Raw genomic sequence first — 24,126 nt, 5'->3', positions numbered from 1 at the left:
TTGTGGAAACAGGGTTAAGTGTTTCAATGGGAATAAATAGATTGGAGAAAAACATAGAAATAGAATAAAGAATCTGGCGTGTAATCCATGTACAATATTTACAATTAACCTAAATATATTTCATACAAGAGAACGCATTCATCATAACACTTATCACAAAACAGACTCTCATTGGCGGGAATAGGAAATTAGAAATATATTATTGAGATGGCAAATAAAACCTTAGTGTTTAAAATGAAACATGATTTGACCAGTTGTGGTACCTTAAATGTACCTCATAAGATCATGCTTTAAGACTTACTTGCTTGGTTTAGTATGACCTAAAGTTTTGAATGAAAAAAGCAAAACTGTTTCAACTTGTGTTGTACTTTCACATAAAAAAAAACTTTAAAAAAAACATTTAAGCCATACATGCACTTTCATCTCACAATAATGTCAGCAAAAGTCATTTAACATCCGTCCCAAACTGTGGACAAGCCTCCGTCATCTCTTGTGCAAAAAATGGCCCACCAAAGCTAGAGTGTCAGCCTTTGATAACAGAGAATAAAGCTACTCTTCAAGTGAAATGACTGTAAGTTCCATCTCAACTCTCCAGCTTACTCCAGCAAACTGTGACTGGGGGTTTCAGGAACATGCCTGATCACATCGTAGATGGTGGTGTGCATATCCTGAACTGACTCGAGGTGAGCCAGAGATCTGCATGATGCCTGCAGGACAGTTGCACGGGCTCATTTTAAAAACTACACACAACTTTCCAACAATAGACAAAGGCTTACAATCTTGCCACGTTATTACTGAATCCATATTGATGTACAACATGTTAAATACCTGTGCTGATTCCATTTTCCCAGGTATGGAGACAAACTCGTAGATGCCAAAGTCTTCTGTTGCATCTTCATGGCCTGTTAATACACAGGCTTCAATGTCAGACCAGTGCATTAGTCTATTACGAGTCAAACTTTAATTTAACATGACAAATCATACAGTGCAATAATGACACCATGAAACTGCTTTCTGGTTGGAATCAATGAGACACCCTGACCTTGTTTACTTTCCTGCTTAAACTCCTCCTATCTCAAACCAGTTTTTTGGGAATGACTTTCAGTTTAATGGAAAACCGAGGCCTTGTTCATCCCTACAACCGCCTCAAAATATGATGTAATATAAATATACACGTATTTAAATATGATGGCATGAGGCATGCTCTACAATCGAAGTATCCAGCAGGTAGCTCACCTGAACGATGTGGTCGTTTCTGCTCTGAAAGTGGCCTGTCAAAAACAGGCAAATAAAGTTGTTAGTCAAAGCATACACAATGTACATAAAAAATGCAATTGTGCATATCTGTATTGATTTCACATTCAAGCTTACCTGTTGTAAATGCTCATCAGAACTGTTGATGACGGATAGAAAGAGACAGTGGGAAATAATTATTCACAAACACAGAAGTTACACGTTTTTAAATATTACCTTGCCTTATTCAAATGCAGTAGCTACTTTGCCATGGTTACCTTCGGCTTGACTGACATTTGCAAGTTATTTACATTTATGGCTAACCTCAACGTGTAAGAAATCAGTCTAGCAAGCAGTTAGCGTTGTCTCACTCATCTCATCATTCAGATTTCGAACATGGAACATTTTAAACATGTTGCAGGACTCACTGCTTAGAAAACCACCTCTGTACGCAGCAGAAATTGACATTACCTCTCTTAGGATGGCAGGTTCTCCTGAGGAAGAACAGCAACATACAGCCGATGCCGAACAAAGAGCAGACGGTAATGGCTGCCAGAGGAGTTACAGGGCTGCCATCTTGGCTGTGCTTTTCTTTCCCTGCAAACAAATACAGGACGGACACTGACATTAATGCTCATTGTTAGCCAAGCTGGCTCTAGGGATGGCGATGGCTTCCCATTGGTCCACCACTTTGGTCTGGGCATCAATAACTCAACTACTATTAGTTAGTTGGATTTACATAAAATCTTGTTCATGGTTCCCAGAGGATGACTCTTAATGGCTTCACTTACTAACGCACAAGCGCACAGTCACACTAAACACGTGGTTAAAGTCTTGAAATCAAACAAAATCTTCTGCTTAGGTTTAGTTAACGAAACCACTTAGTTAGGTTTAAGAGAAACATCATGGTTGGGCTTTAAAAAATGACTGAAAGTAAAATATAAACAACGAAACATAAGTATGGAAAACACGTCACAAACACACCAAGCTAAACTTTCGGAGACAAACACTCTCATGGTTGAAAGTCCTGTTTGTTTCCACCTCGCCTCCCTCATGGAGCATTTTTTTTAGCTCAAAGCAACACTGCCTCATACAGCCGCTAGCGCAGCTCATCTTATTAAAAGGTTAGTCATTAGAGGCTTCTTTGGTAATGTTTTTCTGTCACTAAAAAATTGTTGCTGTCACGACATCCGTTGACTCACTAAACAACAGCATTTTAAATCATAGCCGGTATCAACAGCAGCCATTAGTGAGCCTTTCTCAATATCACCAAGACAACATTTCAATGTCGCATTCGGCACACAGAAACTCCACATGCTATAAAACTTAGTCAACAAATACGACAGCTGTTATCCACTGTTTGCTTTCCCAGCAACTGAGCTTTAATACAGGCTGCAAACGCAGGAACCTGGCAACAAAGATAAAACGACAGGTTCATAATAGCCATGTATATTTCATGTTATATCCCATAACCTGGTTTCACTTTGTCACAGTGGACACACTGTTAAAGTATTTTATCCACCCACATGTTCCCATAGCTGGCCGTGGTGTTTGTCATTGTCAAGATATATATCTCACAGCTCATAAACCTCTTCTGCTTTTGGCATGACACAGTGTTTACAGAGTCTTTATCTCAAAGGATTCCCAAAATCTCCCCACGCTCTGCTCTTTCCTGCCATGTTCCACCCTCTACCCACCTGTTCCTAAGCTGGCCACCACCAGAGTGAACTGGGCCTCGTTCTGCTTCTGCGTGACGTTGTTGAAGGCGCGGCAAAGGTACTCTTCTGCCTGGGCCAGTCTATAGGAGCGCACCTCCAGCCGTGGGCCCTCAGTGATGACCTGGGTGGCGTTGTGGCTCTTAGAGATCCAGACGTAGCTGTTGGGTGGGTTGGAGTCAGCCAGGCAGTCAAAGAAGACCAGCTCTCCAGGGTTGATGGTGAACACTTCTCCTGTCCGCAGGCCCTGGTCTGAGTTCACCTCCAGGTTGTAGGGGCCATCTGCAGGGGCAAGAGTGGGTCAGGGAAACATGACTGTTTGCTGCTGATGTGGTGCGTATGATACAGAATGGTTACTTTTCTATGGTAAACAGGGTCATAAGTTCGATCCTCAGTTCTTGAGGGGAAAAGAAAGAGCAGCGCTTGCCCTCGAACACAAACATGTAACCAAGAAAACAGCTTCAGTGGATGAGAAAACATGAACACAACTTTGCTTATTAATCCATAAATATATCTTGCTACAAATCAATAAGTCGGTATGTGATATGATAAAATGAAATCTTGTGAAAAGTTTCATTTCATTTTGGGTTTATGCATTTGTGGGACATATAAATGGAAACAAATAATGTTCTACGGTATAATTACAACCAAAATAGATTGATCTTCTTTTGTTTCTTAATGGTGCCAACGTCAGTGTATTTCTGTTATAATTCTGTTAAGATAGACTTAAGATAGACCAGTTTTAATGTTTTTTACTTGTGTAAGACTGGAAATATGACTTTGAGAAAATCAAAAGTCTTTGTCAGTCGTACACCAACATTACTAAAAACTCTGTAAAAGAAACTGAAAACGGTAAAATTGAAATCTACTTTCTGACACGGACATGCTCTGCCTCTGCAAACTGATTATTTTCACACAAATGTTCCACGTCCTTTACGTCCCATCAATACAGAAACATTAGTTTTGTGAAAATGAAAACACATTCAAATGATTCCACAGAGGGATTATATGTTCTGGGTACCACTTCAAAGAAACCGCCCAGTGTATCAGTTTATCTACCTGCTTTATGGCAGGGCAGAGGAGCTCTGTGAGATAAGTCTGCTCCCATGCAAATACCCATAACAGTCACATGTTTCCAGTTGTCAGAAAGTAGTCTGATCTCACTGTCATTTACATATATCCTACTACAGTGCAAAGACAGAGAAAAACAACAATAGATGCTTAGTATTGGTATTACAGGAGCTTTACATCCTACAATCAAATGTTTTTGAAAAATAATTCTATAAAATAATTGAAAATGAACTCCACTGAACCATGTAATGTTAATGAATCTGGTTCCAGTGTGTGTCAAATAAAAAATACTTATAGGTGCAATAAATCACACCTATTGACTTATTTGTCTGCATAGTCTGATCCCAGTCCCTGTGATACTGGCCGGGTATTAAGGACTTCATTTTTGCTGTAAACTATCATTGCTGGCAGCTACTTTCACAGTAAAATAAAAGTGATCAAAGTCTTGATGAGTTTCAGAAGCTGCTGGCTTTGAGACGTCAACGTTTATCTCCTTTATTGTGAAAAAAAAGAAAATGAACCCAATTGCAATTCTCTGGGGACTAGTTGGGAACTACATTTTCAGTTTCAGGTGGTCTTGGTGCCGGGACAGACAAGTAGAAGGAAAAGGAGAATACGGATGGATACTCACAATAGACGTTGAGTTCCCCGGCCCTGCTGTGTCGCTCCTGGCTGACAGCGTTGCTAGCCAAACAGTGGTAAGTTCCCTTGTCCTCTTTCCTCACAGGACTGATTAACAATGTAGAGTTGTCTTGGGAGAAGAGGTATCTGTCGCTGAGACCTAGTGCGACGTTGTCCCGTAGCCACTGGAACACCACTCTTGTTCCCCTTTCCACAGAACAAGTCCAGGTTACGTTGGCCTTGTCCTCAACAACCGCATATGATGGGCTCTTCTCAATGACTGGAGTGGACACAGGGACTAAGGAATAGACAAAGAAGTTAGGCCTGAGTCCATAGATGACATCCAACTGATGACATGTGATAGGCAGACACTCACCGTCCACTGTTACGTGCACAGTTCTCTCCTCCTTGATAACCAGCCCTGTCCCGTTATGAAAAGCTATGTTGAGGTTCAGGTGGTATTCCCCCTCATCGTCCTGGTTCACTTTCCGGATTAGCAAAGACACATTGGGTTCTCTAAAGAGGAGGTGGTTGCGGTACATCATGTCAGTGATTGTGGTCTCTTTGGTAAACGTCACCAACGTGGTTCTGATGCCGCTCGGCCTGGTGTGGGACCAAGTCCCCTGGATCTCAACATCATCCAGCGGGAAGCGAGTCTCAACGGACAGAAGCACCGACTTCCCTTCAATACCATGATGGATCGATGAAGGGACGTGGATGAACTCAGAGCTGACGTCTGAGTCGGTGAAGTTGGCAGGGAAAAGGAGAGGAGGAGGAGGGAAACAAAGATAGTTATTGCATAATTAGGTCATTTTAGTGATGAACACGCAAGGTGCTACAGAGTGTCTGCTAGTTAGCCTTCTGAGCGTGTTTCTGTTCCCATAGGTTTCTCTCTGTATTTCAAAATAAATATGGGTTTGGAGATCAAGAAGCCACATCATTCATTTGGAGTTTAAAATGTAGTTCACCCTTCTTTTGGCTCTGTTTTAGTCTCCACCAACTTCTGAGGGAGAGTCCGACTCTTTAGCTGCTGAATGCTCCACTATGTACACCAGTGAAAACAGCTGCCATGAGAGCGGTAAGAGTGAATCAAAACCAGGAAGTAAACCAAAACAATGAGCTGAAAGATGCTAAAACGCTCCGTAGAGAGAGAGAGTGAAAGAGTGTGTTTGTCACTACGAGAGACAAGATAAAATAAGATAAGATAATCCTTTATTAGTCCCGCAGTAGGCACAGTGTATTTATATTGCACAGATTGTTAGTGTTGGGTCTACTCTCCCTCACACACCGGGGGTGAATCAACCGGTGGCTGAAGGAGCTGCACAGAGCTGCCAGGGCGTCCCGCATGGGGTGGGAGGTGTTGTCCATCAGGGATGATAGCTGAGCCATCATCCTCCTGTCTCCCACCACCTCCACCGTATCCAGTGGACGAGTTTGTTAAGGCTCTTCCTGTCGGCTGTCGAGATGCTGCTGCCCCGGCAGACCACTCCATAAAAGATGGCTAATGGCACCACAGAGTCGAAGAAGGTCCTGAAGATGCTCCCTGCACTCCAAAAGACCTCAGTCTCCTCAGCAGATAGCTGCTCTGACCCTTTTTGTAAAGTGCATGTGTGTGGTCAGTCCAGTCCAGTTTGTTGTTCAAGTGAACACCCAGGTACTTATAAGATCTCACAATCTCAATGTCCATTTCCTGGATGTTCACTGGTACCGGAGGAGAGTGTTTACCCCGGCGGACGTCCACCACCAGCTCTTTGGTTATTTTATTATGGCTGTCACAATATCAGATTTTCACGACATGATTATTGTGGCCAAAATAATTTATGATAAAGATATTATCGCAATATTGATTAAAAGATTTGAAAAATAATTATTATGTTATCAGTGAAATTCATCTTTAACTTTGTTTATTGTGTTTATTTGCGTTTTTTGTCTCTTTGTTGGCAAATTAATTACACTCAAAATATGAGTGAAGGGAGGTGGAGAGAGTCTGTAAAAAATATATACAACTGTATGAAATTATTAAAAAAGAGCTGGACTATTTACACATTATTATCGTATGTGTATTATTGACCTAATATCAATGCCAGTATATCTTGATGGCCCTAATACATACTGTATGCTAATATACTGGTGTCGTCAGGTACACCACCTCACAAACAAAAACAAGAGACTGATAAAATGTCACCCCTTTGTACATGTTGTATGAGAGCAATCCTAACACATAAAAATCCAGTCAATCTGGATTTAAACATATTGCACATGAAAATGTTGTTGGCCAAATTAAGAAATATTAGTCTTTTTTTAAAGACCATATGCCATAGGCCTATCGTGAATTACAGTATATCAATGCTGAAAAACATTGATAACATTGTGCTGTTGATTACATGGAGTGATGGGGAGAATATGAAAGCAAAACAGGGCTATTTTCGAACCCCTTTCACTTGTGTCTGACTAATCTCATAATCTATATCCTCGTCTTCAAATTGTCCAGGTCCTGAAACTGCAATGAGTTAATATTGACCCAGCTCACCACAGATTGTCATTGTTGCTGAACAAACACTCGGGCTGTCTGAAGTAACTAACTAGATAACCGTTGATCTATTGCACCAGGCTGTCTGTTCTGGCTATAGTTGCCAGGGCAGTAATGTGTCGAAACAACTTGGAACAAAAACACCAAGAATAGGAAGAGTTATGTCTGTTTTTCAGGAGCTGTTGTTCTTTCAACTGGAAGTTTCACCTGTCATATTAAAAACCTTACTCAGTACAGAAATTATCCTGTCTCTAACTTTCCATACATTACATTCCAAGGATCAGTAACATCAGATCAGAGCTACGACGTCAGGGTTTCATTTGACAGAATTGTTTTGATAACTTCAAGCTTCACTTTTTGACAGATTGAAGATACAAAGTGAGCAACTGAGTTTGGATGCCAGGTTGAGATAAGCGGCAGGATGTGAGTAGGCAGTTACTGTGAAGCAAACTCACTAAAAACCTCTCACTTTTCTCTAACTTGTGTCCCTTTGTCTCACTTCTGGCTGTCTATCCTGTCTTTCTCAGTTTGCAGCATTAAAGGACTTGGGGGAGGTGGATAATATTCATGAGAGACTGTTCATTTGCCATATGATTTCTCATCATTTAGGTGTGTTACATCTCCTGCCATAAAATCTTGAATGAAACTAGGGGAAAACTCGTTTCCCTCCCATCTCTACCTTCTACCCTCTAATCTCTTTTTGTCTTTGTCACCCACCCCTCTTCCCTCCCCTCTGACCCGTCCACACTTCCTCCCTGGAGACGTCCAGCTGGTGTCAGCCAGGTCCCTGGTGACTGCTGCCCATCATGCTCATCACAATAGATTCACTGTGTCACGTTCTAAATAATGCAGACGCCCCATCGACATGTTCCACTCTTACAGGCCTGCAGGCCAGTTAATGTTTGTGTGTGTGTGTGTGTGTGTGTGTGTGTGTGTGTGTGTGTGTGTGTGTGTGTGTGTGTGTGTTTGTGTAGTCAGTGGCAGGAGTGTGCCTGTGTTTACACCAGCTGAGATCTCGCGAAAAGGCAGAATGAAGAGGAGTGTGCCGAACCCGCTCCTTCGCTGTTGTCCCCAAACAACACGGATATTGTTGTGGTGATACAAGAGATTGCAGTGACAATGGCTGAGAGGATATCTTCATTTAGTCGACACACACACACACACACACACATATTCAAACAACTATTGTGTGGAGACCCACAAGCACCTGCCTCTTATCACCCTCACACACATATCCGAGTTGTTTGGATACTAAATAAAGTCTCCCGGTGCGTGTCAGAACGCCATCAATCGCCTGTATAGGGCTCCTCAAGGAGGGCTGATGATACAAGCATCAAAGTGAGTCCATGTTTCAGGGACTTTATTTGTTAGAGTCATCGGGTCATGTGGGGAATGCTGGTACATGTTTGTTATCACTGAGTCACAGACCTGTGGCATCGGTCACTTCTTCTTTCCACTAACACCCTCCTTATGTCTTCACTTACAGCAGACAACCAAAGAAAAGCTAATTCTGTCAAGTCACACAGTGATGATTATGGAGAGGACATGCAAAACAAGCCAAAATAGACTCTAGGAAAGCGTTCTAGGAAACTTTGACATTGACAAAGGCTAAAAAAGATAGAGGTATACTTGAGTGTTTTTGCCAAAATGTTACAATATTAGGGTGCCAAGTTAAAATATACGATTGTCCTTGAATTTGCTTCACCACTTTTACATTTTGCAACCCAGTTTCAATACAGCTTCTCTGTCCTGAACCCTCTAAATACAAAAGGATTTCACAAGTTACCACTTTGTCACTGCGCACCACTGAAAACTTCCTCAACTCACCCTCAGCTTTACCCTGCCAACCACGCAAACACAGCAACCCAAGTAACTGCTATAGCTGCACCAACGCAACGCGGACAACTCAAGCAAAACATGCCTCCACGGCAACTGAACGCTCACCTGTTAGGGTGAAGAGAACACAGCAGACATAAAGCGCTGTTCTTCCTCTGGCCTCCATGGCATTCTCTAGGGTTTTGTGGGACTTCTGACAGGCAGGCAGGCAGGGAGTGAGGGATGTAGGAAGGAGGAGAAGAGTGGATTAGAAAGAGATGGTGGAGGAGGAGGAGGAGGAGGAGGAAGAGGAGGAGAGAAATGTGACTGGTTGTGGTCATAACATTTGCCAGGGAAATAAGAGGAGCTAGCTTTAGCCTGCATGCAGCCAGGCCCCTCCCATGAGACACCAGGAGGAAGAAGAGGTCCACCTGGCAGAGAGGCAGCACAGCATGGTCCTCTCTCTGTCTCTCACACACACACACACACACACACACACACAGCTGCCCTAAGGCTGAGGGTTTCTCTCCGTCAACTGTAAAAGGATAGTTGAGTCTTTACATTGTAATACACCAGCTGTTTGCTGCTTTAGTCCCTGAGGCTGTGAAACAAAGAAAAAGCAGGCAGACAGAGAGATTTTAACCGCTCCCGTCACCCCGTTTGGTTACGTTACAGAGCCTTCGGTGAACACAACGGTCAACAATCAGCTCTTCTGTCGGCAATGATTTTGTAGTCTGGAAACTGGAGGACAGAAAGACAGAGAGAAAAGTTTCTGAGCAACGACGTACCAACACACGTGTCACTGACTTTTCAAATGCCTTGAAGATACAGACGAGATGTTGACGGAATGTTTTTATTGTTGTTCAGCCCTCTGGGACATTGTGCAGACAACATCTACAACGGAAAACTGCAGGGAAAGCTGTTGTTAATTCTTGTCTCGTAAGTGGTTTGCATTGCTGCTGAACAAAGACTTATTTATGTCACTATGTGAGTTTCACTCCAGTCATATGTATAAAATACTTCAAATCATATTCCTCAGAAAAACTGGGTTTTTTTTTTAATCATTTCCTGTTCATTGCCCGCAGTAGTGAAATCGAAGCCAGTCAACGGTTTGTCTCAATGTGCAGGAGACAAACACAAACAGACACAGAACAGTCACACGTTAAACACTGAAACACACACCCTTAAGACCTTGTTTACTGCCGTTTCTTTCCTACATGGCCATCCTCTGAAAGGATGTGGGGAAACTTGGGACTGAACTGCACATTGAATGAATTACGCCATTGTAGGTTTTGTAAATGAGTGCCTGGTTTGGTGATGGCACCATTAAATACACTGATTGTTATCTTTGCTGTCAAGCACTCCATTGGAAGTCCATCTGCTGAGAAACCTGATGAAACTGAGGTTGTGTCACATCAATACGATATTTGTTAGAGAGAGCACATGATTTGGGAATTTTAATAAGGATTCATCTATTAATGTAATGGGAAACAAATTTTGAATGAATGCAGTCCAAATGATCTCAGTCTATAAAGTTTAAATGTGTTCTAGCAGTGAGAAAAGAGTCATTGTATTCTCTTGGACCTTCACTTTATGAAGCAGCGGCTCTCAGAACCTGCAAGTTTACTTTCCACCTTTAGATGGAGTCAATGCATCATCTATCAGACAAAACCTGCCGAAGGATTTTTGAAATGAGGCGTGTTCAGCAGGATATAACATGTTTAGGGGTTAGTTTGTGTGTGTTAATTGTGACGATTTGTATTGAAGGGTTAGACTTATTTACTTGTGCTTACTCTGGCATTGCATGGCTCTGTGGCAGTGGTTCGCAACCTTTTTAGACTTGTGACCCTATAAGTCAAAGCAATGTCTATTCACAGGATGCATATGAGTTACTGGAGCGATAGCTTCTCAGAATTGTTCTCAGTCGTAAGACGCCTGAAGACAATTAAAACAATTAAACACACTAAAGTTTTGTAAAACGTGAGAAAAATGATCTCAATTTGTAAACATGACAGATGATTTACTTTGTACTTCTCTGTCACACACAGTACGATTATGCTGTTGACAACATTTTGTTGCTGTCAAGTGAAAACGAAGCATCTCTAAAACATTTGGTGATTTTGAATTTTTCAGAAAGGTTGTTTATTTTTATTCAAAGGGAACAAAATGTTGGCATAACACTGGGGTATTTTGAGAAAGACAAACAGAGCTTGCTAATAGGTCAGGATGATGTGACTTGTACTGTGGTGAGTGATGAGTTACAAAAGTTGATCCAGCCTCGAGCTGAGACATATTTAACAGGGTCAAGATGAAATGTCCTAGCCAAAATGTCTGCCCAGGCTCTTCCTCTGAGTACATTATCATGAATGAAACAATCAACGTGATCTATCTGACATATTTTATCCATCTGATCTGGCCTGTGTTATGTTAGAGGCCTTTTTGGACCGCTTTAAGACCAGGACACAGCAGCTGAGTGACACACACACACACACACACACACACACACACACACACACACACACACAACCTCATATGGGGCCCTCTTGCTGTGTTAAAACATGTCACGTTTTCCATTTGCAGCCTCCCAGCCCATGTCTGTGACTGTTGCCACACTTCACCACAACTACCCCTCTGTGTCGATTGCCTCCCGCCGCCTCTCACTCCTCCACCTCGTCACCTCCATCGTGTCATCTTGTTGTTCTTATTCTTGTAGCACCACATCATTTTCCTACTGATGATTTATTCCAAACCCAAACCCCTCCTCACTCTTTTTCATGTGGCCTGTGCTCCTCTTGATCATCATGATCTTCTTTTCTCTCCTCCGCAACATCTGTATATATCTCTTCTCCTCGACTTCAATCTTCTTCTTCTTCTTCTTCTCCCTCTCTTTGGGATCGTTCCTCTTCTCCTCTTTCATTCCTCCTCTCCTCTAGCAGCCTTGGCCTCCAGCTGCAGATACTCAGAGCAGACACAGCACACCAGCCCACATCAAGGCCACACAATTGGCACACGTGTGTGCATGTGCATGTGCGTGTGTGTGTGTGTGTGTGTCTGGAGTAGTCGTTACAGTGGGGCCACATAGGGTGTCAGCGGCCTACTGTGATATACTTTGGGCCGCCATACATATTTCTGTCCACTGAAATGTGGATTTAAATATAACTGTGTCGTTATGTTTAAAGGGCCCTGTATCTCGTCAGTGAGGTCGTTGAAGTGCAAGATGAACACATCTGTGCCAGTCACCTACATGTAACACCAGTTCAAGTTATGGGAAAGAATATTTCGCAGCAAAAGCAAGCAGTCACACTCTCACACACGCAATCCATGACTGTGCGACCAAAAAGAGAAGCGGGCACGTACAGTTGTGCCTTTATGGGTTGTCGATAAGAGGATGTCACGCCTTGAATGACAACTTGAAATGCTATATCGGCTTCATATGAGGAAATGTTTGCCTACAGCTGAAAGAGAACAAGAGACAGAGAGAGTGGGGTTAAGTGGAGCAGTGAGGCAGCAAAGAAAAGGGGCGGGGATGTCTGCAAGGCCTGTGAGTGATTTGATTGGATGACAGGGTTTCATTCACAGGCAAAGATTTATAACAGTGGGAAACAGAAAGTTGGACACACACGCTGCACTGTCTGTGTGCGTGCATGTGTGTGGGTGGATGCAGGCGCATGTTTTCCCCTCATGCTCGCATGTGAACAGCACTTTTTTTTTTTTTTTACTGCTGCACCGTTGAACCCTTCTATCTCTCTCTGGATCTGACTGTTGTTGCACTGTTGTAGCACCTTGACTTCACGAACCGAGGGTTTGCACCAGGGCAGCACAGGTTGAGTCAACGTGAACCTTTCAAAGAGGTCTCGCCATTCTCCACCCTGAACGTTCAACATCAGTCAAAACACATTGTGTGTGCATATGTGTCCCAAAGCAAACATGTAAATATGCTTCTACAAGCTACATAAGTTTGTCTTCCTTCAAGTAATGCTTTGTATGTGTGTGTGTGTGTGTGTGTGTTGGGGGGAGGGGGAGAGACTGTGTGTCTGGTGGCAAGAGCCTCACCCCTTTAATGCATTCCACTATCTCGCGCCCACGCACTCGCCATGTGACCCGCAGTCAATGACAGGAAATAAGCCGGTGTCAAATCCTGCTGCCTGCAACCCAGATCCTCTTCTGCTTCCAGTCAAAGACTCTGTGTGCTCAAAACCTAACACACCCACAGCAGCACAGAGCTCAATGTAAATCTATAGGAAGATAGCCGCATTCTTCCCCAGGCTGTGTGCACTTTGGTTCCCCTACCGCCATTGCTTCATCTCGGTTGAGTCATTTGTTTCTTAATTCGAATGACATAGCGTGAATATGACTGAGCACATACTTCATTTAAATTCCCCGCTTAAATAACTCATAGTAACATAAAGTTTGCATTCGCTGCAGCACATGTGGCATGGTAGGCCTATCTGTCAACGGCAGGTGTAGCGCTGATAAAAACTTTTCTCAACAGTTGTGTTGACATAGTTGACACCCATATATGCACACACATATTATCTTGTTTCCTGTTCTCCAGTCTAGAGTTCCTTAGAGAGATTAAAAATCAAAGATTCATACTGTGAATGGGTGCTTTTCTGAGACGTATGTCATTTTTTGGTGGGGGAAAGAAAAACATACACTAGACTTAAAGTATGCAAAGTGTCGACTCCAGATATGAGTAAGTTAAATGTCTCTGCAGTGCAAAGTGTATATTTACTAAAGAAATGAAAGTTCACAGTTGTTCCATCGCAGTAATGACTTTTTAATTAATTCCCTTGCAGCGTTTAGTCCAACACTCACACACACGCGTCCATGAAGAATCGGTGTTTACATCGTACACGGCACAAACCAAACTGGTGTGTGTTTTTTTCACGGGTGGGTGCACGTGCATGCATACAGAGTCGAGTGGACACAGCCACCTCTATGTTCTCTCCAGCAGTAAACCGTTGGCTGTTAAGACAGACCACAATCCCCGGCTGAAAGGCAGTACTCCCTTTGCTCAGGTCTGTGCAGGTCGTCTTAGCTTCACACAGTCGTGAAGTGCAGAATAAGGGAAAACAACACGACGCTACCAATCACAGGTAAAAGGTATATAGGTGTATATGTGAACCTTATTTCACTGGCGTAGTAACAGCCTCGAGTAACCTGAGAGGAAAAGGTGGCATTCTGCGACATAATATCAGACAAAAGCAGCAAGTATACTTTTACTTTCCTGAAAGCACAGTTTTGTATTTTGGTAGTGAGGTAATAATAATAATGTTCATAACTGTATTTATAAAGCAACTTTGAAATCGGAGTTTACAAAGTGCTTTGACAAAGCAGCAAAAGGAAAGCAAGGTAGGAGTCAAAACACCCAGCCTTCAACACACACACACACACACACACACACACACACACCTTTGGCTCTAACAGAGACCACCTCATTGGCCTCTTTCCTATCATGGAAGGTGCCAACGTTTTCGGTCACTCCCACACACTGGTGGCTGCTCATGTGTATACCAGTGTACCAGAAAAAAAGCATTTAACATCACGCAGCATCCTGCATCCCTGCTACGATGTCCAACACCGGGTGGTCTCTCGCTCCCTCCCCAGAGGTGTCACGGTAAAATATTCCCCGCAGGTGCAAAGTAGAAGTATGAGATTACATCGTAGATTACAAATTTGAAGGAATTTCAGTGTGATACCCGTAACCACCCACAGTGGTGATGCAATCAGCAAGAGGAGTGAAGTAAAACTAGCCGAGGTAACCCGTTGGTTGGTTTTCTAGTTCTTCATATTATGCTGAACCAAAAAGCAGCAATGTGTCCACTTTAACAGAAGCCTGACAATCATAAGTGAGTTGTAAAGAAGTTTAGTCACTGCCTGAATTTGCAGGTACAAAAGTGTGGCAAGAGGAAAAGTCTCAAAATTCATACAGCAAAGTGCCCAGTGCACACAAGTAGTCCCTTATCCAGTGACTAAATAAGAGAATAATTGCTTAGCAACAGTACAGCCTCAAGAATAACCACTGAGTTGTATCAACACCTCCAAAAGGCTGAGCAAAAACGAATAATTATAAGCCTTACCCCATTGGCATTTACTCCAAAGCTATTTTGTGTTGTTCGGCATTTCTACTATTTTGTCCACCCCTGTATGCATGAACACAAACACTGGAATGTAAAGTATGTGTTGACTTGTGCGAAGACCATAAACAACGACAGAAAGAGACCCTCTAATTGAAAGCGATGTGGAAAACAACCATCATGTTACCAGTAATTTGATCCCACCTGTCTCCAAGGAGAGGTACGAATACAAGGGAACGGGACAGTAACACAGCCCTATACTCCCACAGCATGCAAATACATGTATCTGTGACCACTCAACTGATTACAGACAAGATGCCATAATTGTTCCCAGGTGGAACAATAACAATTCTTCACAATGCATGAGCCGCAGATGCCAGCGAAACACCAGCGGTGCCTTTAAAGGTCCAATTAAAGTCCTCTCCCTGCGGAAAGATAAACCGACTTTGATTTCTTTACGACAGATGCTATAAAACAATGCACGATGAAACAGGTCCTGATTGTTTAGTGTATTGTCCTTTTTGCAAAAATGCCAGTGAACGATGACCATTATGTCACTCCAAATATGGCCTGTCAACAACAGGTTGCATGGAGCACATGTGTTGCATTCTGTCCGTCCACTTTAAGTTATAGACACAATAACCCTTAGCAGAAATATAAATGATCGTTTGCGTCGTTAAATGTTTTTTTTTGCCACAAGTGGCACCTTACAAAAGCCAGTCAAAGTCCGTTCCAACCTTCCTTTGTTGATTAGAATCAGATACGACGGATATGTTTACATCCTTAAAAAAGTTGAATTGGTGATAAGATAACTCACCCCACAGGGATTGTGATTGCACTTGACCTTGACACTGATTCTGCATTTTTACAAATTCCTAATTGGTCACTCACTGCGTACCACTGTTTGATGTCTTTCATCTCCACCATAAAGTTGCTGAGTTCACTTGATCCACATCCCCTGAGCGACTAACCGCAAACACAGCAAACCCCCCCCCCCCCCCCCCCCCCCCCCATCTTCCGCTTCTCTAACTATTACCGTCGAGGCTTGAAATAATCCTTCCGGTCAACCCTTTAATCGCCAATCCATCGCTTTAAAAAAGAAGACAAAAGAAATCTGTCAAATATTATTCATTTGCTCCCAGCTTGTTTGTTTTTTTCTCCTGCGTCTGCAGTTAATTTTCTGCGGAATGTGAGAAGCAGCTGTCACTTCTGCACATGAATGGAGCCAGCTTAGTGGCCCAGAGGCATCGGAGTGGATCAACGACGGAGGAGGGACAGCTGGGCCCGAGGGGACAATGGCACTCTCAGTTAATCATTAATACTCTTAATGAACAGCAGCCAGGCACCAGAGGTTCACTCACCAGTCTCTCCAGAATATTCCGCCTGCAGCAGGAGGATGCAGGCGGCCTTCGGCTTGCCGGCTGACCCCAAACTGACACTTGTTGATCGGGGCCTTCAAAGGGGCTACGGGAGCTTTCAACGGCTGTCTGTTTGAGGAAGTTTCCCCCATCAGCCTTGAGAAGAATGACAACTGACTTACATTAGCTTGATTTATAACATGGTGGACACAAGAGATCGGGGCCAAATTGTCTTCTCTTGTTAAATTACATTGTTTGTCAACACATGTGTTCGTTTTCCCCCACATGTGAATACAGTCACGTTGAAATCTGTGCGGCCCAGTGCTCCAGACATGAGGACAACATAAAGTCCACAGTTAAAACAATAACATACACAATAAGACCACAATGTACTCATAATAAAACACGTGTGATTATGTCCTTGTGGTAGGCTAATTGTCCCGCCCCTCTGCACTATGATTGGATGGCTTTGTAAATAATGACAGTGATGAAAGCAGCGTTTTACTCAACATTTTTCAGCTCTCGGCGACCAGAAATAACGTCATAGTGCAGAATAGACGCTCAGTAGCCTACCTCGTCATGCTGCTGCCATTTTTTAAATACGCTAGTCTCAGTCTTTGTGCTAAGCTCAGCTAATCGCCTGCTGGCTCTAGCTCCATCTTTAAAAGAATGGTTAAGCCTTTTTGGGAAGTTGCATATTTGCATTTTTATCGAGAGCTAAATGAGAAGATCGATAACCACTCTCACGTGGTTAGCTTAGCTTAGCGCACATACTGAAAACAGGGGGAAACAGGTAGCCTGGCTCTGTTCAAAGGTAACACATTGTGTGTATACTGGCACCTCATGAGCTCACTAATTACACGTTATATCTCCGTTATATCTCGTTATATCCAATCTGTAAACAGTGTAAACAAATATGACACAGTGTGTTTATTAGCAAGCTTTGGATGTGCAGGTAGAAGATAAAGAAAATACAAAAATCCAGATGCTAAAATCAGGAAAGATGAGGGTTGTAGCCTTAAACCATAAACCTTATCAATAATGGTTTATTTCTTTCCAGAAAAAAAAAGCTTTCCTTGTTTTTAACATGAGTTAATAAAGCCACCAAACAACCTGAGATGTTATTGGAAGATAAATGAGTTTCTAAAAGGGAGCAGATGTTAGCTAAAGGTCTCATTTGTTAGACTGATCCTCTGTTTATGTTTGTGTGGGCGCGCGCATGTGTGTGTGTGTGTGTGTGTCTGCATCGGTGACCACATGAATTTGTATGTAAGTGTGTGTCTGCTCGTGGCTAGGCATCCAGCCCAGCCCTCCCCGTCAGCGGAGGTGGCAGGTGTTCCTGTGTCCCCTAAAAGAGCAGGTTTTTATGTCTCCTCAAGTTAGTGCCTTGGTTTCCATGGCGATGCCCCAACAGAAAGAGGCTTGTGTCTGGGGGCCGGTGTCGGGGAGGAGGGCAAGGGAAGAGGAGAGAGAAGGGGCTTTACTTGCGCCACACACTCTGGACTTCAGTCTGGCTTGACAAGAAAAAGGGAGCGAGGAAATCAAAGTCAGAGACAACTAACAGGCTCGGATTGTCTGCTGGCACCACGGCTGGTTCTGTCTCCACACTCAAAATGTCGCTTAGACATTAAGCTGCTGATGGGTGGATGAGACTCGACTCACACGAAACACTGCGGACTAAGTGATGCTTGTAAATCCTGACAATGGGATTGGTAACTTACAAAGGAATCCAATGTCACACATCCTATCAGATTCCAGGTGTGACAGCTGTCTACCTTAAGACTTATTATCACCCTTTGCCTTGTGGCATGGACATCCCCCTCTATTTAGGCGGGACGTGGTAGACAGGCCCACAATCAATCTCTCCCTTTCTCTGTTTGTGTGAGCAGGTCCTCTGCTGTGTGTGCGTGGGTGGTGTGGGTGGGTGTAAGGAGATCTGGCAGAGACTGGGAGTCACCTGTCCCTTGTTGGCCTCTCTCGTCCTCCTCGGGAGGGACATAAATCTCTCTTGGCTGGACTGATCAGCAGCTGCCATGCGCACACACACACACACACACACACACACACACAGACACACACATACACACATTGGGATAAAGGCAACACATTCAGACACACAAATACAATGAATTTTCTTCACATCTCAAAATCCGAGTGAAAGATTGGGCTGGCATTTTTTGTGGGTGCACAAAAGCAGCGGCACAGTATCCGTCAAATGACTCACCTTAGTGAATACATGACACCATATTATTACTGCACTGGCCTCAAATTCATGAGCAGGGAAAGCTAGATCCATTTTGAAAAGGGAAACATTCATCAATATTTTCTAATGACGTGTAACATGAAGGGAGGGGTTGCGCAAAGGGACAAACTCACAGAGAATTTTCACCTGCCTGTAGTTTTCTCAGCTCAACTCTTAATATAGCACCAAACAACTATGAAGAAAGAAAGTGGACTAATACCTTACCTTCATTCTGCTCAGCGCTACGTTTTTGTGTCTTTTAGCACATAGTTTTGGATCTCCTGGTACTGTTCTGGTTCACGTTCACCCGTCTCATCAACCTGCCGCAGCGGGTTCTAGTTGCTAGCACACACTGCATGTTAGCAACTAGCTGGTGAAGGTATTGGAGCATTTAGCAGCTAAAGGGCCAGACGTTTCCCTCAGAACTTGGTGGAAACCATAACAGACCATAAAGAGTGAACATTGGATTTGGATTGTTGGCGACAGAAACACGACTCCAGCTGAATGCTGATGTTGCTCTGCTGGATGTTTGGAAAGGCAACTTTACTGCCATAAAGACTTTATTCAGTATGATGTGTCAATGATGTGTGCAGCTTGCTCCGCTGCCCCAAGTGAACAAAACATCAATTAATGGAGCTTTTTTAAGGTTTTTTTGTTTTGTTACTGCTGATATGTCAACAGATTTGATAAGAGATTGAAAAGGATTTGAAAAAGACTTCAACCAGACAAATAAGAAACCCATGAAAGCAAGCTGCACGGTCGTCACAACTACAATGTTTGTGTTTTTCTTTTCCCCTAATATTTGAACCTTTATCTTGAACCTGAAGAATGAGCAGTTCTGCTCCAAACACCTTGCACAGACTTACCACAGCAACATGAAAATATGCTGAAAGAGCTCATTACCAGACCTGCACATATATGTGAGGAACTGTCTGGACAACCTGTCTCACAAACAGTCAGATCACCTTTTTAGTATTATTTATTGGTCAAATGTAAAGGAGTGGCCCTGCTAAGCAGCATTGCTTCATGAATGCCAGTAGCAGATTCTCAGGAATACTGAGCTGTCAGTTGGAGCATTTGGCAGCAACTTGTGTTGTGTTTCTTAACTGCTGAGGTGTTAATGTTACGCCTAGACCTTCTGGGTAGTGTTTGTTGCCACAGTCTGTTCCTGTTGTGTTGTCTATCACTCACCTGTCTCTCGTTTCAGACACCCCTCCTCCCTCGGTGATTACAAGCCCCGCCCTCATTGCTTCCACCTGGGCCTCGTTCCCCTGTGTATTTAGTCTGTGTTTCCTCCTTGTCCTGTGCCAGTTTGTCTCGGAGATGTTTGAGGAGCGTATCAGCGATATTTCCCTGTGTGCCTCTCCTGTGTACCGAACCCTGATCAAAGTAAAGAACTTGTACGTGGAACCTATCTACCTCGCCTTGAGTCTGCTTTTGAGTCCTGCTCCCTGTGGGCCCCAGACCCCCCTAACAGTTAAAGGTTTAGATAAGGAGTCACCACAAAACTTGATGAACTCTTCACTGGTTTAAAGCTACATACTGGGAAACTATATGCCACCTGCTATAAACACCAATTACAAATAACTACATACATTTACTGAAGTACTACATATTTGATGGTATACAATTGACGTCAGTATTTCCATTTCATGCTTCTTTACACTTTGCTAAGTTTCAGAGGAAAATTATGTACTTTGAACTTTTTTTTTGTTGCTCATTTTAGCTTCTGTTTCTAGACCAGGAAGTATAGCTTTCAAGACATTTGACACATCTATAAAAAAAGAATACATTATAAGAAATTAAACAAGTGATTCCCTGCCTTGCCCTTATGGAAAAAATAAATACCAGATGGTTTAATTTAAATAACAATTTCAGTGTCACATACAATTATCCAATATTTCACAAAATAGGAAATATTAGAAAACCAAAAATTTGTCCAAATTAGTGTAGTATAACTTCTTATTTCTCCCATCAATCACTTTACGACCCCCCCAGATTTATTTTGCCCCTAGGTTGCATTATACCTTCAAGTAAACAAGGTTAAAACTAGCACCAATGGCTGAGATCAGAGAACACTCAGAATAATTATTTGTTAATGCAGAATGCATATTTTGACTTTTGATAATTTAATTTAGCTAATTATACGTCTGTACTTTTATTTAAGCAGCATCTTGAATTTGTACATGTTTGTTTCACTATTTATACTGAAGGACCTGAGTATTTCTTCCACCACATGACTAACACACCATCAAGACACTGGCAGAAACATCTGCAGCTAAATTAGAAATGCCCCTATTGAGTAACACTCTGTTAAATGTGCCTTAAGTCACCAAATCCACATAAGCACATGTTAGGCAACCATTTGAGTCCGAAAATCAAGACGAACCTGTTCTGTTCTCGCCCTGTTCCCTGCCTGCTTCTTGTCAAAGTTACGAAATAAGGTGTCGCTTTTATAAATGACTCAATAACCATTATAATTAATGAAAATGAATGTTTAAACGAGTAATTAGGTTGGTTTTTTTCATGTCCACTAAAATTATACCATCAGCGAACAGTATAATAATTGTTTAATCTTGTGAATTATTGTTGTTCAAAGGGCAACTTCAAGACCTCAAGAGAAGAACAAGATTAAACATTAAATTACATTTGACATATTGTTCCAGTACAGGGTGTTCTTGATTGATCTTGTTCCTGAGACTTCTCGAAAATGACAAGGTGAACACATGACAAACAGAGGAAACTTTTTAGAAAGTATTTTTTTGTCAGAGAATGACTAATCAATGAGTGTTGCAGAATGTATATGCGTGTCTGTCTCTCATCTCTATACCGCACACAACAAATCTAATTGGTTTGTTCTCCAGATAAGAAGTATGCATGCTAATGTTTTCAATCTGGGCGATGGCTCTCAGAGCTGATTTAACAAGAACAATGATGATGAAGAAATGTAAATGGCCACATTTACAGTAATTGGTCTGGGAAACATTGCCTGCATTGTGTCTTTTGTGATGCAAATGATTTAAATTTGGGTGCTGCCTATAAAGTTGGGGAGGAGAGACTGTCATACATACTTCCATGTCATTATTTCCCCCAACTTTGCCTTTTCAGTGGATTCTACAAGCAGCATGCAAAACAAGTTTTTTATGTTAATAATGGCAGCGGGGGAATGTCCTTTCTCTGATCTTCTGTGCATCTCTAATACAGCCTCCCAATGAAGTTATGATAATGCAGCTTGGTTACACGCCTGTAACTGGCTATTCAGTGGGTTAATCTGACATCAAGTCTTGTCATGTCTAAACCGTGTCCAGTATTAAAAGAGAAGAAAAAAAGTGTTTTGTTTATGTCAGAGTTTGAAGAACTTTCAGACAGCATACTATTTGAAATGTCTACATCTGATACACAATGAAAGTTAGTTAGATAAAGTTAGAAATGTAAACATGATTAGGTCCTATTAAAATAAAACAAGTAAAATAAGGCAACATCTAAACATTTAAAAAATATTTTAAAAAATGGTAAAGCCAAGAATGAAAGTATACAATTAAATATTTAAATGTAAAGTTTTAGGTTTTAAGAAATGACAATGAAATGTATTCAATATTGCAGAAATGTATTCATAGTACATTCCTTCACATAATAGGCTAATTTGTAGGCTACATGTATGGTTATATCTTGTTGAATTGTAAATAAACTAAATACATTTAAATTGAAGAGTTACATTTCTTTGTGTGTAACTTTGTGTTAGTGTTAAACAAATAATACTAATAAGTGTTGTTATTATTATTAATACTACAACTATGTTGTAAATTAACACGCAGAATCTCATAATCTTCCATCGTTTGCTGTGAAATAAAATGTGAGGTATACCCTGAGATGATCATGATGATGATGAAGCTCTGCAGAATTTCCCATATTTTTAAAATTTAAACAACATTGCTATCTAGTCGCCCACGCGGCCACCACGCCTGTCCTCGGGCATGGAGACGACCACCCGAGCGGAGGAGTCCCCCCCTGCCACCGATCAAGCCCCTTGAACCTGACCCCTCAGGACCATCTATCGGGCGAGCTTGACACATTGCATCCCCGCTGGCGCATTGTTGCCGCAGGAGTTCCTCAATGGCTTGAAGGGGAGATAGATAGTGTGGCCGTCCATCCAATAAACGGCCTCTCTCACACGCGGAGGGGACTCTGAATGGTAAAGCACAGAGGAGGCCGAGGGAGAGCAAAAAGGAGGCGGTTTGCCATTGTAGTCGGGGAGGAATGCGGAAATGTCCTCGCTCCGTGTCAAACCTCTCTGAAGGGGGTCAGGCCACATTCAGCCGGCGTGGGAAAGCCAGGCAGAGACGGAGCTCACACGGGCGAGCGGGGCTGCAGTTGCATGGGGCTATCCGGGGATATATGGCAGAAAAAAAGAAGAAGAAAGAAAGGAGAAAATCCAAAGAAGAGCGTGGTTTTGGAGGGCCGTATCACGCTTTTGCCTTTGTCCTCTGACCCCCCCCCCCCACACCCACCCATCATACACCCCCTTCCCCTCAACCCCCACCCTGCACACACACACACACACACACACACAAAGTTGCAGTGAGAGTGTGGGTGTGTGAGTTTTCGTACAGCCCTCCACCGCCGCCGCCTCCTCCTCCTCCCTCGTTTGAGTGTCTCTGCCTGGGCTGGTGCAGTCTGAGGGATGGGGGATTAGAGCCTGCACCGTCCAACTACCTGTGTGGCCCCCGCATGGAGGACAGTGGACAGGGATGCGTTTGATGCACTTCTTTTTTTTTTTCAAATCCGAGACACGAATGCCTCCTCAGCATTTTCTCGGACATGCCGAAGTTGCGACATTTTTACTGACAACATATACCAAGGTAAACACTGAAAGTGTGGATATTTATGCAGAATTGTGTGCATTATTTTTTCTTTGCGAGGCTAGAAATGTTACTTTACAACGCAATACTATTTTGAGAAGTGAAAAGAGCAATTCCCCGACTTGCCAGCATTGAAATGAGCACCATTTGAGTCCACGCACAATTAAATTAAAAACAATTAGAGGAAGCTATCTAAGACAATGAAAACATCGTGTAAACCCTGCTACTGCATTGTTTTACACACTTACAGCGATCTCGGGCGCGAAATATGCGTTTTACTGTGTTTTAAATGGATTGTTGCTGTAGGAAGTTCAGACAATGCAATCAGTAGACAGCCACGTGCTCGCCAAGTTTGTGTCGCCTCAAACAGAAACTTTGATAAAACGGGTCAGAAGATGCAGTTAGTTTGCTAACTTGAGCACAGCGTGCGGTGTGAGGTCTGTGCTCCCGTTTCGCGTGTTCTCTTTAAATGTTTAATTTCCTTTTTAACAGAGTCGGACAGCCGACATGAACTAACTTCAACACCACTGCATGTGGGGCGAATTGCTTAACACGCGAGGCTGTTTATTTGGTGCAAATAATAGCTTTAAAAAGAGGGTAAA

The 24,126-nt window shown here is 42.7% G+C and overlaps 2 protein-coding genes across 2 annotated transcripts in view; one reads left to right on the top strand and one right to left on the bottom strand.

The window, feature by feature from the left end:
• hepacam2 (HEPACAM family member 2) lies at positions 1-9,202 on the bottom strand. The gene is made up of 9 exons (XM_079287523.1): positions 9,115-9,202; positions 5,017-5,376; positions 4,651-4,938; positions 2,931-3,230; positions 1,705-1,830; positions 1,372-1,393; positions 1,237-1,271; positions 829-902; positions 1-707 (listed from the first exon to the last, which is right to left on the bottom strand). Exons 1-9 carry the CDS (start codon positions 9,170-9,172, stop codon positions 597-599), a joined length of 1,374 nt encoding a protein of 457 aa, XP_079143649.1. The 5' UTR covers positions 9,173-9,202; the 3' UTR covers positions 1-596.
• Positions 9,203-23,350: 14,148 nt separating this feature from the next.
• cdk6 (cyclin dependent kinase 6) overlaps positions 23,351-24,126 on the top strand; it is a 31,437-nt gene continuing 30,661 nt past the window's right edge. Inside the window, exon 1 of the mRNA XM_079288661.1 lies at positions 23,351-23,524. The gene's annotated coding sequence lies outside the window, so the exon portion shown is untranslated. The remainder of the gene's footprint in view (positions 23,525-24,126) is intronic.

The sequence above is a fragment of the Melanostigma gelatinosum genome, assembly GCF_949748355.1.
Source record: "Melanostigma gelatinosum genome assembly, chromosome: 17".
Classification (NCBI taxonomy): domain Eukaryota; kingdom Metazoa; phylum Chordata; class Actinopteri; order Perciformes; family Zoarcidae; genus Melanostigma; species Melanostigma gelatinosum.
The sequence above is the reverse complement of the archived record's forward strand: the minus strand, read 5'-3'. Positions and strand labels throughout refer to the sequence as shown.

Coding starts and splice junctions, on each gene's coding strand:
- hepacam2 (XM_079287523.1), bottom strand. CDS start 9,172: ATGGAGGCCAGAGGAAGAACAGCGCTTTATGTCTGCTGTGTTCTCTTC. Junction 3,231..4,650: donor CGGGGAACTCAACGTCTATT/GTGAGTATCCAT, acceptor TTGCCCCTGCAG/ATGGCCCCTACAACCTGGAG. Junction 1,831..2,930: donor GGTGGCCAGCTTAGGAACAG/GTGGGTAGAGGG, acceptor ATTTGTTTGCAG/GGAAAGAAAAGCACAGCCAA.